Source organism: Pseudopipra pipra, chromosome 7 (genome assembly GCF_036250125.1).
Source record: "Pseudopipra pipra isolate bDixPip1 chromosome 7, bDixPip1.hap1, whole genome shotgun sequence".
Taxonomy (NCBI): Eukaryota; Metazoa; Chordata; class Aves; order Passeriformes; family Pipridae; genus Pseudopipra; species Pseudopipra pipra.
The window spans coordinates 11,860,519-11,874,476 of NC_087555.1; the positions used below are offsets into that span (position 1 = coordinate 11,860,519).

The 13,958-nt window shown below is 36.6% G+C and overlaps 1 protein-coding gene across 4 annotated transcripts in view; it reads left to right on the top strand.

The window, feature by feature from the left end:
• LOC135417567 (aldehyde oxidase 2-like) overlaps window positions 1–13,958 on the top strand; it is a 45,806-nt gene that overhangs the window by 20,788 nt on the left and 11,060 nt on the right. For all 4 annotated transcript variants that reach the window (XR_010432109.1, XM_064661978.1, XM_064661977.1 and 1 more), the window contains exons 19-28: window positions 566–685; window positions 1,363–1,459; window positions 3,953–4,077; window positions 5,247–5,380; window positions 6,093–6,180; window positions 8,094–8,180; window positions 9,135–9,326; window positions 10,393–10,620; window positions 12,666–12,761; window positions 13,601–13,729. Coding sequence is in view for 3 of the 4 variants with exons in the window: in XM_064661978.1 (XP_064518048.1) it covers window positions 566–685; window positions 1,363–1,459; window positions 3,953–4,077; window positions 5,247–5,380; window positions 6,093–6,180; window positions 8,094–8,180; window positions 9,135–9,326; window positions 10,393–10,620; window positions 12,666–12,761; window positions 13,601–13,729 (1,296 nt within the window). In the remaining variant the exon portion in view is untranslated. The remainder of the gene's footprint in view (window positions 1–565; window positions 686–1,362; window positions 1,460–3,952; window positions 4,078–5,246; window positions 5,381–6,092; window positions 6,181–8,093; window positions 8,181–9,134; window positions 9,327–10,392; window positions 10,621–12,665; window positions 12,762–13,600; window positions 13,730–13,958) is intronic.

The window sequence follows — 13,958 nt, forward strand, 5'->3', positions numbered from 1 at the left end:
TAAAATTGCTAGATTATACACTAGAATATGGCAAAGGGAGACAGCACTTTTCTTTTTGACAAATATCGACAGAGCTAAGAAATTTATAGGATCCATGCATCCAGCATGACTGTACAGAATGTCCCAGGCCTCAGGCTGTGTCCATCACAAGTGATGTTATTCCATGGTATTTGCAATAGGGCAAGAATAATTCCTAATGTGTTGCTCTTACCTCTCTATTATTGTTCCTCTGAGTTTCCTTCATTTCTGCATACAAACAAGGAAAGCAGTCTGTGCAGATGGGATTTTACTTGGCCCAGTATCTGGCCACCTCAGGATCAACACAGGGGGAATGTTCATAACTACTGATGTCAGCAGCATTTCTAATGCCAGAAATGTTGCAGCAAATGAAAGATTCTAATAGGCTTCTCATCTAATGAAGATAAGTCTGCACTGGGATAGTATTCTTAGAGAAACAGAATATAAAATGGCATTTGAGCAGAATCTGTTTCCTCAAAACACTTCCTGTACAGAAACTTAACCACTACTATATTTTTTCCTTGGGTAATACATTGGTGTGTTGCAGGTGATTTGTGTTGGTCAGATAATCTGTGCTGTGGTTGCAGAGTCACTGACTCAGGCAAAGTGTGGGGCTGGAAAGGTGAAGATAGTCTACGAAGATCTGGACCCAATTCTGACTATTGAGGTAACAATCTGTCTCCTCTTCCTTGTCTGACAGAGCTCTCTGTCACCTCACTGACTATTTTCTGCCTTGTGCAGAGCTCTGCCAGGCTTTGGCTTTTTCTTTTTTTGGTATGAGATATGACTTTATTGGTTCTGAATATGAAGTGTAAAAAGTTTATAAATGGCTTCCAAAATTTTGGTTCTAGAAACACATAAAGTCTTACTAGGTACATATTCATCCAGTATATTGGAGAGTGGTCTTTGTAGATCTAGGTAGAAATTACTAAAGAATATTCAGAAAGTTCTAAGTAAGCAATTCCCAGCAGCAGTACATCAGTATAAAACTAAATTTGAGAACTTATGGTTGCAGAAGTGCTGGTATCACACATCCTACATCCATGTTCTGAAAATTTTCAAGCCTAGCAGGTTTTCAGTAGCAAACAATCTGATTCTGAAATATTTTCAGCAGTTCTGAATGTCATTAACAGACATTTAATCTTTCTAATTTGGGGGAAGAAGAGAATTACATGAACTATGAAAAAAAAAAGAAAAACTCTCTCTAAGAGTGGAAAAACTATCCTGCTCCTTCTAATACTTAGCTACAGCCATCTGTCCATCTGAAAAATGATCATATGAATGATAAAAGTCATCTAACTTTCTGTCTTACAATTAATATGTTTGTTTTATTTCTTGCTGCAGGATGCAATAAAACATAATTCATACATTACTGAAGAAAGGAAAATAGAAAAAGGAGATACTGTGAAAGGATTCAAGTCTGCTGATGAAATAATCGAAGGTAGTTAAAACATTAAGTGCATCAGGCAAGGGAGGAGAGTTAGGCTAGTTCAGAATCTATTTCCAGCTGGTGGATGAATTTAAATTTCTCATTTCTTCTCAAAAAACCTTGCTCTTGTTGGTTTTTTTCCCTTCACTGGGAATGGAGCTGAAATGTGTCATGTTTTAAATAAAGCTTAGCTAGCACCTGCTAGCTCATGTTGACTAAACTCTACCATTTCCTTGTCTCACTAAAATAAAATGCCCTAGGACAAACATTACAGTTAAATAAGGCTTTGTTTATTGATGTTAGCTAACTTACCTTATCCCATTTTAAGCTGACTGCTTGATTTAGAGCTAATCCCAGAAACAAGGGAATCAGAGTAAATTGGTCTGGAATACCACTCCTGCCATCACCAAATTCACTATCTTCAAATCATAAACACAATCCAGTCATTCCAGAGCACACTCTGTTCATAAGTATCAGACCTATGTTTAAGAAGTATCAATGAAGAGTATTTCACAAGCTCTGGAGCTAGCTCTGGAGTTTAAAAGTCCTTATAATTAGAAGGGTTTTTTTTGCAATACTTAATCTAAATGTGCTTTCCTGCAAACTTTAAACGTTCACCCTCTTAAACAGAGTCTTTGATCCGTAAATCATGTCTGCTAACCTTTAACATTGCCACTGCTCACTTCTCCATCATGTCTAATTTTACTACATCCAACTTCACTATGGTAATATTTCAGATTAGGCTTCACCAATGCCAAGTGGAGTCTCTCAGAAATTCTATGTAGCATTAGTATCACAGAGCCAGATTAGGTTGTTGTAGTGGTATCAATTGTGGATATACAGCCAAGCTGTGCTCCTCTGTAATCCCTGCTTGGATCTGCTATCTAAAGTACTGGCACTTGCCCATTCTGAACTTCATGCCGTTGACTTTAGGCTCTTCCTCCAATGTAGAACAATCACTTTGAAATACAAACCTGTCCTTTAAAGGGCTTGCAACCCTTTCCAGTTTGATACTACTTATAGTTTAACAATTAATTATTAAAGCAACCATGAGGTAACATTAGACCCAGAAAAGACTCTTCCATGATTCTACATGCATGAACTTTGCAGACTGACAACCAGTCATGTAAATGACTTTCTGAGTTCAGTTTTCAACCAGTGGTATCCCTGATTTAATATGGATTGTGCTTCTCAATTTGCTTATAAGAGTAATCAGTGTAAAAAGATAATAAAATTAAGGTGTATGATACCAAGATATCCTTCTCTGAACACTAGCTTAGCCAGTTTTAACACTTCCCCTAAATCTGTGTTTCTAACCCCTGAATGCAGCTCTGAAATTTATTAGTGAGCACCTTATATATGTTTAGACAACTTGTGTCCTGCTCACGTGCTTTTCTGATTGTCCTCTCATGAGATATATTATCATACCTACCTTCAGCTGTTATCATTCCCTAAATTTCTGCAACCAAGTTTTTCTCTTCACTGAATACTAAGTGCACATGAATTACAACCTGCTTGATCACAGAAGGGAACATAGCAGACAATCAGCTCCTTTTCCTTTTTCCAACCTCAGTTCTATCTGTACCATGAACTGATTTATCTAAGTTGTTCTTGGAGACCTCCAAGCATTATGACTCTGCAGTCTCTTCAGGTAATTTGTTCCAGTGCTTCACCCTTCCTATCATCAAAGCAATTTGTTGTAATTTAAGTACTACTATGCTTCTTGTTCTCTCTACTGTGAGCATGTAGCACAGACTGTTCCTCTTTGCAGCCGCCTTCCATTTGAAGGTTCATTCTTTCTTCACCTCTTTGGGCTGGGCCCACTCAATTCTTACAGTCTTCTCCATGTAGGTTCATGGCCTGTGATGATCTTTCTTCTGCTCTGCTTTTGACTTTTTCCAGCTGTTCCCAAATAAATGTCACGTCACCCCTTAGTGGCTTCAGTTCTGATTCCTACTACTTCTGCATGAACATGTGTTTTAGGAAACGTGTCTCAGGAATAACTACTAGGGAAATAACGTCACACTCGAGGATGGCATAAAGTTAAGGTTACACAGAGAATTTGCAGAATTAGCTTCTATGGTGTGCTGACAGATTTCCCTCTCTTTAAAGAAAATGGTACAAAGGTGAAGTGTTGGATAGAAATGGGTAGAAAAAGTGGAAAGAGAATAAAAAAGGAAGAGGAAAGCTATATTTTCCCTCATAGTGATTCACAAGAAGACATTATAATCCTGTTATAGCAGAAGAGATGTAACTACCTGAAAATGAAAAAGCATGACATATTGAGTTGATACTGACTGAATAATTTTCTCTTAATAAACAAAAGTCTACAAATAAAAGAGGTGCAAACCTGAGATACAAAAAATAAAAAAATAAATGAATCTATTTTTCTTCTGTGGCAAAACTCTTTTTCTCTGCCTTGTATACATATACATAGTCAAATATAAATTTCCTTGCAGTTCATTTGAGGCTCAGTTTATTTTCCAATAATTATATATGTAACAGGTGAATTGCACATGGGAGGACAGGAACATTTTTACATGGAAACAAACAGTGTACTTGTTATTCCAAGAGTGGAGGATAAAGAAATGGACGTGTATGTGTCAACTCAGCATGTAACAGATGTACAGGTAAAACAAAGTATTAATGAGACTTGTTTCTTACCTTCCTAAATAACCTTAAAGCTGAATTACATGACAGGAGTTGCTTTCAGTCTTCTCTGCTTCTCTTGAAACTCCCCGATGGTGTTCCCAATTCAGAGTAATTGATCTGAATCTTTTTATGAAAGTAAGTGGCCTGACTACTAATCATAAAGCTGAATGAAACAGTATTGTGCTATTTGTATTATACAGTACAGACACAAATGTCTGTACAGCAGTACAGACACAAATGAGCAGTATTACTATGGGATGAACAAAGAGTATCTTGGACAGATAATATGACTGCAATCATATTAAGAAAAGACTAACTCTGTCTTAGATATATTGGCCAAATCCTCCTAAAATCAGTGAGAACCAGTACAATCCTGGACAATCACTTTTTTTGCAGCAATGAGTGTTTTCTTCAGAAAGTGTATTTCAAACAAGCTGCATTGCTCATATGAGTAGTTACACTGATGATGATGGGGGTCATAATCACATGTAAATAATGATAAATTAATATGGAAACAATAATGACATATGAATTATGTGAAATTATGTGAAAAAAGTTAACAGGTTCTAGTTGACATCAGAGTTGGATTGTAGGCCTGTAGAAAACAACAGTTTAAAAAATTGTAATGTTAATTTCTACATGCTTAGTATTAGCTTTTGCAGTTCATCACTGGCTTGCATTTTTCAAGCTTTCCCTGTCAGCCCCACAAATTAAATCTCTACTTACATCTTTCAAAACACTGTCAGAGGAGGTATTTTCAAAATGCAATGTCAGGATTTTAGTTACATTTTCTAGTGTGCACTAAACAATCACTCTGTTCCATTTAGCTTGCTATTCTAGTAGATGCTTTATCTCCAGCTGCAGGTGAATGTGCAGTTCTATATAGGGATTATCATACCTGGCATCAGATAATCAAACTAGTTTTCAGAGCTGTTTTTTGCATTTCTACTGTTCTTTAAAGACTACACTGTGCTTTCATTAGCATGTTTACTTGTTTGAATTTTTTTGTTTATTTGTACCTATAGCAACTCTATTTTTCTGCCCAGGAGTCTTAAACCTGATAGCTTTTAATACATGATTAGTCATAGAAAATAGGCATTTTTTAATGTACTTTGGCAGGTAAAATTCTGGTTGCTCACTTTTGCAGGAATTAGTGGCTTCAGCTTTAAACCTCCAGTCCAGTAAAGTTATGTGCCATGTGAGACGTGTTGGTGGAGCATTTGGTGGGAAGGTTACTAAACCTTCCCTCTTTGCTGTAATTGCAGCTGTGGCAGCCAACAAGTAAGTTGATTTCACTAAATCAGTGGAGTGATTTAACTAAAATAAATTAAAAATGACAAGACTGAATTAAAAAGAAACTTCAGTCCTGAACCCTACTTGGAGGGTTATCCTGATGACATCGTATTTTTTATCTCTTTAGCAGTAAATCTTGAAAGTAAAGTAAATCTTTAGCAGCTTGAAAATTCTCTGGGCTTTTGACAATGGTATTCACTTACTATCTGAAAGCTAAAACAAAGGCAAGGAGGCAGTTTCCCTCTGGGATGATCTGTGCAAATCCCAACCATTTGGGCCTCTGTGAGACATGGTGATATGAATTTCACTCTAGATATTCAGTGCAAGTGTATTTTATCCTAATACACAGGTATGGTCATATCAGCCCTTTGTGCCACAGCTGTCTTTTGAGTTCCTTGCCTTTCCATGTCCTGTGCATGCTCAATGGAACTTGCACCCCCCTGTTGAGAAGCTGAAGGGAAAACCACAGAAAAGCTCATTTCCTCTACTTTGTTTCTGTTGCCAAAAAAAAAAAAAAAAAAAAAAAAAAAAGCTGAATCAGCCTAAACTCAGGCATAGTAGGTTAATAAGAAACTAAAATATTGATTGGACTGATTTATTGCCACCCCCCACTAGGAGTCTGGCCATGTACATGTAATGTCATTTGCAATCTGCATCAATAGGCTGTAATAAAAGTGGATTTTTTTAATGTTCATTTTAGGACCGGGCATCCAGTCCGTTTTGTCCTGGAAAGAAATATGGATATGTTAATCACTGGTGGACGGCACCCTTTCTTTGGAAAATATAAAGTGAGTGAAAGAAGATATTTTGCTTAGTTACTGGGTAATAGTTTCTTCTGAGACAAATCAGCATAATTTCATTGGCTAACAAGACACAGCAAGAAACCAAACTCCTCCTCTTCTGAAATCCTAATGCAGCACCAACCTTCCCCAGTCCTAAAAGTACCCTGACATATGCCATGAATCAAAAAAACAGCCATCGTCCTACTCCTACAGGCCATGCAATATCCAGAAAAAGCAGAACCATCCATCCCTTATTTTACTTTAGAATACTGCTAACATCAGACCTACCCCATCCACAGATGACAAATTTGTAAATCAGAAGTGAATATGAGCCACTCCTCCAATAGAAATCCAGCCCTGAAAGGTAATGCAAGATTCAACTTTTAGCAAAAGTCTTCCTTTTGACTTCTAAATCCTTGCATTATATAGGTAAACAATGCCAGCACTGAAATCAGCTTGGCAACTGGTTGTGGCAGAATCAAAACCCTTCTCTTTGGTGTTGGTGTATGAATTAAACACACTAAAACCCTCCGGGACAGGGTTTATTGTTCAATATGGCTTGGATGAAGAAGGGCTGAGGAGTTGGCTTTCCTAGGGACTCTTGCATGGGTGGTAGAGTTTGGCTGATGACTGTTCCTGGGAGAGACCGCTTATATTTTTAATTTTGCTGAAGATATTGCTCCCAAAGATACTGTTCAATTCTGGTTATGATTAGACTAGGTTTAGAACTGGTTTGGGAGAGGAAAGGAGGAAGGTTTCATTTTTTATTAAATTTTGTTTTAACCATAAGACAAGGATTGGGACTGACAGATGTCAATAGCATATGTATTTCATATTCTTCTGGGTTCTCATTACCTGTTATCATTTTAAATTTAGGATAAAATATGTTGCTGGGGCAGAACTTTTCGATAAGCCCCCATAGATGGATGATTCATATTCTGTTTTGATGTACTTAACAACTTCCCTTTTTTTCCCTAAAATTTGGATAACAGCCACAATTTTGAAGGAGAAGGAATGTTGTTCTTGATCTCTCAAATCCTAAATCTGACCCCAACGCTAACCTTTCCTTTAATTAAATACAATAACAGAAAAACCTGTATTAATTGCTTAACTACATTAAGGAAAAAACACTCTCCCCATCAGTCCCATCTCTTATCCCATCTGTGCAGCTATGCAGGATTTAGCCAGCAATAATGTTCATTATCTATAGTTTTCTTATCCTTAATTGTGGTAGAGCTGCATCAGTTTATATAACTTAACAAGTTGGTCTCTGCTTACTTTGCAGTTTTCTATGATTGTACCCCTTTAAATATTATTATATAATGCATTAAAATATAAAACCAGGTATTACCTTTAAAAAAAAGAGTTGAAGAGGAAGGAACCAGAACCAGAATCAAATCAAATTTAGTGGATATTTCTGAACGTGTAATCTGCAAAATATATGCATCACTGGTTCATATTGCTATATTGCCTAGATAGTGAAAGCATTATTACAAAATAAATACTTCAGAAAGTAGAATTAGTATAATCATAGTGAATATTTTCTTTAATGTTTTTGTCATCCTATTTCTGGTCTCTGTTCATACTCAACACAGCAGTGAACAAGCTTTTCAGATTCTGTGTGGGTATAGTAAATGTCTATGTGGGAGAACAGCTTTGTGGGCAGCTGAGGTACTCTGATGATTTGTGGGGTTTGTATGTATTTTGCTCTTTGGTTTGTATATTCAGATCCAAACCAATACCATCCTATAGACAGAAATCTGTGCAGGTAATTTTTCCAATTCAGTGGAAACAGTCCCATTGAGTTCTGTAGTGTGAACCTCAGGTGTGATATTTCTTAACTGGTTAGCTTATTTATAAAGGGAAGTTTGAAATACATGAGAGAAAAGACCACTAATGCATCAGTTTCTATGTTACAGGTTGGATTCATGAATGATGGTAGAATAATAGCTGCAGATTTTCAGTGCTATATAAATGGTGGCTGTACGAAAGATGAATCTGAGTTGGTAAGTCCTTCTTTGCTGATACCAATTACACTGACTGAACTGGTCACAAAATGAAAATAACAGCCCTTTGTTACAGTTTATTTCTTCTAAGAATATTCCTGTTCTTGTTAAGTAAAACTCTCATCTACCTAAAGCAAAAATGCATCTGTGGCCCAGATGCCACTTACAGAGTATCTTTAAGGAGGTATGATATTTCCTGTCAGGTCATTCTGGACATAGAAAATTCAGAATTAAAAGTTCTGTGAAGCAAAGAGACACTAAGTTTTATTAGCTAGCCTACTGTCATAAACTCATTCCTTCACTTCCCCAAAACTGAAGGTCTGATTTTTCCCTTAGTAATGCTTCTTTATGCTCTCGAAATTCCTATGAGTTAAACGCAGTTTCTCTGATTTAGACATGGTTTCTTTACTTCCATTGGTATAAAAACCAGCAGAACAACAAGCCTCCTGAGTAAAGTTAAAAGAATTACATATTATTGGTCTCTTGAGTGTCTTTCACAAGTTTCACTGTCTCTGTCGCGATGGAAAGCACTAGACACCTCAATGTGAGAATCCAGGAACTTCCTTTATTGTAGATTGACAACAGCTTAATATACACTCTATAATAGGTTCATGAATATTACAGAAATTAGGCTCATTATTGGTGCTCAGTTAGGTGGTGATATCATCTTAACTGTCTTTCATTGTTTACACAGGTGGCTCGTTAAGTGTCTCTGTTTTGGTAATGCCTAGCTCCTGTTTCTCAGCTCAATTTAGAATACCCAAGGACGCAGCTGCTTTCTCACGGCCCTGCTATCTCAGACTTTCTCATGGGCCTAGTCAGACTGTGTCTTATACTTGAGCAGCTCATCCATAGCCTTAGCCATGTTCATATGTCCTCGCATTTCTAACCAATCCTCTACAGTCTCTATAAAGGAAATGGAACCATTTGAATAACTGTCATCTCTTATTTCAGGTGATTGAGTACATTGTGTTGAAAGTGGACAATGCATACAACATCCCCAACCTCCGAGTCAGGGGACATGCCTGCAAGACTCACCTGCCTTCTAATACTGCCTTCCGAGGATTTGGGTTTCCCCAAGCAGGTCTGTTTATGGAGACCTGTATTGTGGCTGTGGCGACCCAAACTGGCCTACCACATGAGAAGGTAAAAGAGCTGAGACTGCCAAATAAAACATGAGTTAACAATTCTAAGACTTAGACTTAAGCTCCCTGTGCTTAAGCCACTTTTTGTAGAAAGAGATGTACAACTTTAGTTGGACTGAATGGTACTTCATTCAGCTCCTATGCTTCCATGAAATAATACTTGATATAATACAGATAAGAGTGGAGAAAACTGGCCCAGGATCTGCTCCAAAATGTTTGGTGACTGCTGTTAGTATTACCAGCTTCAGTCAAAATAGTATTATCTCTTGTACTGTGTGACCAGTTTTAGATCACCTGGTGTATGTTCAGCTGTCCCCTTGTCTCAACCTCTTAGAACTGGAATTACCAGCTTATCTATCTATCTATCTATCTATCTATCTATCTATCTATCTATCTATCTATCTATCTATCTATCTATCTATCTATCTATCTATCTATCAGCAGTTTAACTAGGTGGCTCTGTCATCCCTGTCTCCCCAGCCTTCAGAGAGAGTGTCTCAACAGTTTTTATTGTTGCCATTTCCTCTCCAGTCTTCAAGAGCTATCCTTTCCTTACATGCTGCTTAACCCAGTGTGAGCTTTTTCTCTTTTATATGTGCCAACCTCTTGTATTTTCAAACTATGGTTTATAAATCATTTTACTTTCCTAGGATGACAACCATCATGTCTTTTCGCTATTTCTTTGAATCTTCTCCCTCTTCCATTTACTTGCTGTCCTTTACCACATTTCAGGAAAGCTTTCAGACACATCTCCAAGGGACAAACAGGTTTTTTAGCTTTAACTTCTGCTTTCACTGATCTTATTTAAAATTTGAGTTTACCAACCTTCTTTGCATTGAGTAGTCCTTGTAAATAATCCCACTGACACAACTTAAGTTCACAGGCATTTGATATGAGCAAAAAAATCAGGCCATTTGAGCAGTGATGGATAGGACATTATGTTTAATATAGATAAGTATTAATTATATTATTGTATCATTATATGCCATGTCATTATATTGTATATAATATGCCAATGTATTATAAAGCAACATTTACTTTCAGCACTGAATTTGCTTGGTGTTTAGGTTAGGGAAATAAACATGTACAAAGGAGTTAACCTAACATCCTTCAAAGAAAAGTTTGATGCAGAGAATCTGTGGAAGTGTTGGGAAGAATGTTTGGACAAATCTGACTATTACTGTCGAAAAGCAATGGTGGAAGAATTTAACACTAAAAATTATTGGAAAAAGAAAGGGATTGCCATCATTCCAATGAAGTTTTCTGTTGGATTTAACGCAACTTATTTTCATCAGGTAACCCTTTCAACACAGTGCTTTTGTGATCTAAGATCTCTACTTTTCTCTCCAAAAACAGAGGAAGTATAATCTCTACAGGCAGAAAGGAAAGAGAAAGGGAAAAGAATTCCAGTATGCTGGACTAGCATAAAATATTATTCCCTTGAGATATATTTTCAGGAAGAGTATCACTCTATCTGGCCAATGTCTTTATAAATGCTTTATAAATGAGATGGGGCTTTGAGAGACCTGCTCTAGTGAAGTATGTCCCTGACCATGTTAGAGGGGGTTGGGCTAAATGATCTTCCCTTGGCTGAACTAGATGATCTTCCCTTGGGTTGAAGGTCCCTTCTAACCCAGACAATTCTATGATTCTATGAATATTCACCTCACAGAAATGTGAATTTCTGATTCCCAATGTGACATCTTTATCCAGCATAAAGTTAAGTAACTCACTATAAAATTGTGGTACCTGGAATCTTCCATAACCTAGTCCATAGTAAGAAAAATTATCACTCCTATAGTTCTGATAGAACCATTTATTTTATAGGTTAAGCTCTGCTACTGGAAATTTTTATGGGTCAAGATAGTGGTATTTCTGGGGAAACTTTTCAGTTCTGACTATTTTTTTCTTTTTAATGCAGGTCTTGAATAAAAAATTCTCTCAAATGAGTCTCAGACTAAATGAACAAACATTATTCCTTGTTTATGAGTGCATAAAAAAGGAAATCCACATAGCCTATAAGTTAGTAGTTTATTCCATCCCTTGATTGTTTCTGCACAAGTTTGTAGATGAAGAGCTCAGGGAGAGATCAGTATATTTCATCCAACAATGTTCTCATGGTAAAGAAACATTGAACCTGGGGAACATAAACAAAAGATTAAAAAAAGAATAAATAATAGTTATATTCCCCCAAAATCTTCAAAATAAAGCTCAGGCATTGCACTGAATTTCCAAATATCTGGATTTAAATCTTAGAGTTTTTTTGTTTAATCTTGCTCCTGTCAGCTAAGACTCTAACTGACAGCAGCAAAATGTCACACGTTTGCAAACACCACAAGATGACACCGAAGAGATCACATGACCATTATTTGTCAATGTAGAATTGGTAACAAATAAAAAGGTGTCCCCAAGGCACTGTATTTCACAACACCTCTCAGGCTCTACCGTTTGCTCTGAGTGTTGGTAGCTCGTTAAATGCCACATTGAAGCATCTCTTTACACAATTTCTAGTTCTCTTTTATGTCCACTTATTCCTTTATAGGAGTGGATGTCTTCTATGGGATCGATTTCTTTCATCACCATTCCTTGGAAAGTTATTTATTCCCAATTTTACCATTAATTAAAGTTCATTACTTCCATTCCAACCTGCATCTTGCATTTCTCCTATTTAAGATAGCTACTTATTGGGAGAAGGCTGCACCAAAATACAAGGAGTGAGTCAAGTTCTAAGCCTTTCTCTTGACAGCCTAGCAAAGAGAAGGGAAGAGCAGTTGTGTCATTGCTCCATCAAAATTAGATACTAGGAACATCAGTTTATTATCATCCCCCTCTAGACACATGCAAATCCCCCTGTTTCAAAAAAACAAAAGTACAAGTCAACTACTGTTTGTTCTAAAAGAAAAGTTCTATAGCTGTTCATAGTAGGAGATACCTTACCCTCTGTTGAAAATGCCTTTGATTCCAGGTTCACATTCTGCTCTGTCCTCCTTTTTTCATCCCAGATGAAGAGGGAATAATAGCTGGGGACACATACACGTTATAACTAGAGCCAGCATGTTCTTGCTTTACCCAATTTCACAAGAAGAAAAATGTGGTTTTCCATTATTTGAACTAATTACTGTGATTCCTGCAGAACTCCTTTGAATAACTACTAGCTCATTTAAAGTCTGTCATGTCTTAGAACAGTGAAATTTGTTATTGTCAGACTGCTGGAGAATTCCCACTGCAGGTGAATAATATACTGATCTTGTAAATTAAATCTGTCTTTGCCTTGTTAGTTTTTTTTATACACCTTTGTTCAGTGAAGTAAGAAAATCACCAAGTTTCTGTGGCTCTTTAGGCTGGAGCTCTTGTCCACATCTATATAGATGGGTCTGTGCTAATCACTCATGGTGGAATTGAACTGGGACAAGGAATTCACACTAAGATGTTACAGGTGAGTTAGTACCTGAGGGTAAACAAAACGTAAGGAGGATAACTGAGCAAAAAGGATGAATGGCAGTAAGAACTGTAATAAGTAAAATCTATAGACATAAGAAAGATGAGTTTAATATTGAGTTGTTGCTTTTGAGTTATTTACAAAGACAAAGCTTCAGAAAAAAAACACAAGCAATAATCAAAGTGACCTTTCAAGACCTAGAAAGGAAAAAGCATCCTTGTGGTAACATCACTGTTATCAGGATAGCTAGGGCACAGAAGGCACATGCAAAAATGACCCCAATGTTTTGTAGCAGAGAGAGTTAAAAACTTTGTTGTGTATCCAACATCAATGATAACATCACTTAATTTTTATGCATTTCGGGTGTAAATAGTGATAAACAAAACTATGTCATTTTGGAGCTAAAATAAAGCCACTTCTTCAAAATGGGCTGCATGAGCATCGGAATATTATAACAGGGTGGAAAACAATAAGGTGGGAACACAAACAAAGCCATTTCAAATGAGATAGAAAATAGGATATACAGGTAAGGGAGAATGATTCATTGTTTTTTAAATTTGATTAAGTTTTCCATTTGTAACAAAAACCTTATTAGAGAGAGAAATTAGAGGAAAAACATACAGTATTGCATTGTATTGTTTTATCTTCTATTATTTATATAGAACTTATATATAAAATATTTGCTTTACAGAATAATCGTTAAGGAAAACAAGCATTTGTCCCTGAATTAGGTAATTTTTCTGTATGTGCAAATATATAGGGAGATGAATGGCACGATGAATTCTTGACTGCATCTCGATTGAGACTGGGTGGCTTTTTGTTTACTCTTACTACAGATTGCCAGTCGTGAACTGAAGATACCACTGTCATATATCCACTTCTGTGAAACAAGCACAACAACTGTACCTAATGGCAAATACACAGCAGGATCAGTTGGAACTGAAATCAATGCAAGAGCAGTGCAGGTTAGACTTGTTACCATTTTTTCATATAATTAGTGATTCTGTTGAATACTAAATGTCCCTCTGGGGATTCAAATTTATTGTTTTGGTTTGGTTTTGTGCAGCTTGCAGTTCTTTATCTCGAAATTCCACTTGCTAGTTTACTTTATATGCATAGTTTACAGCGAGGCAAATTACAGAACACTGTTAAAAAGGGTCACTTTTCTCTGCTCTGCTCTTTCAGATTTACAAA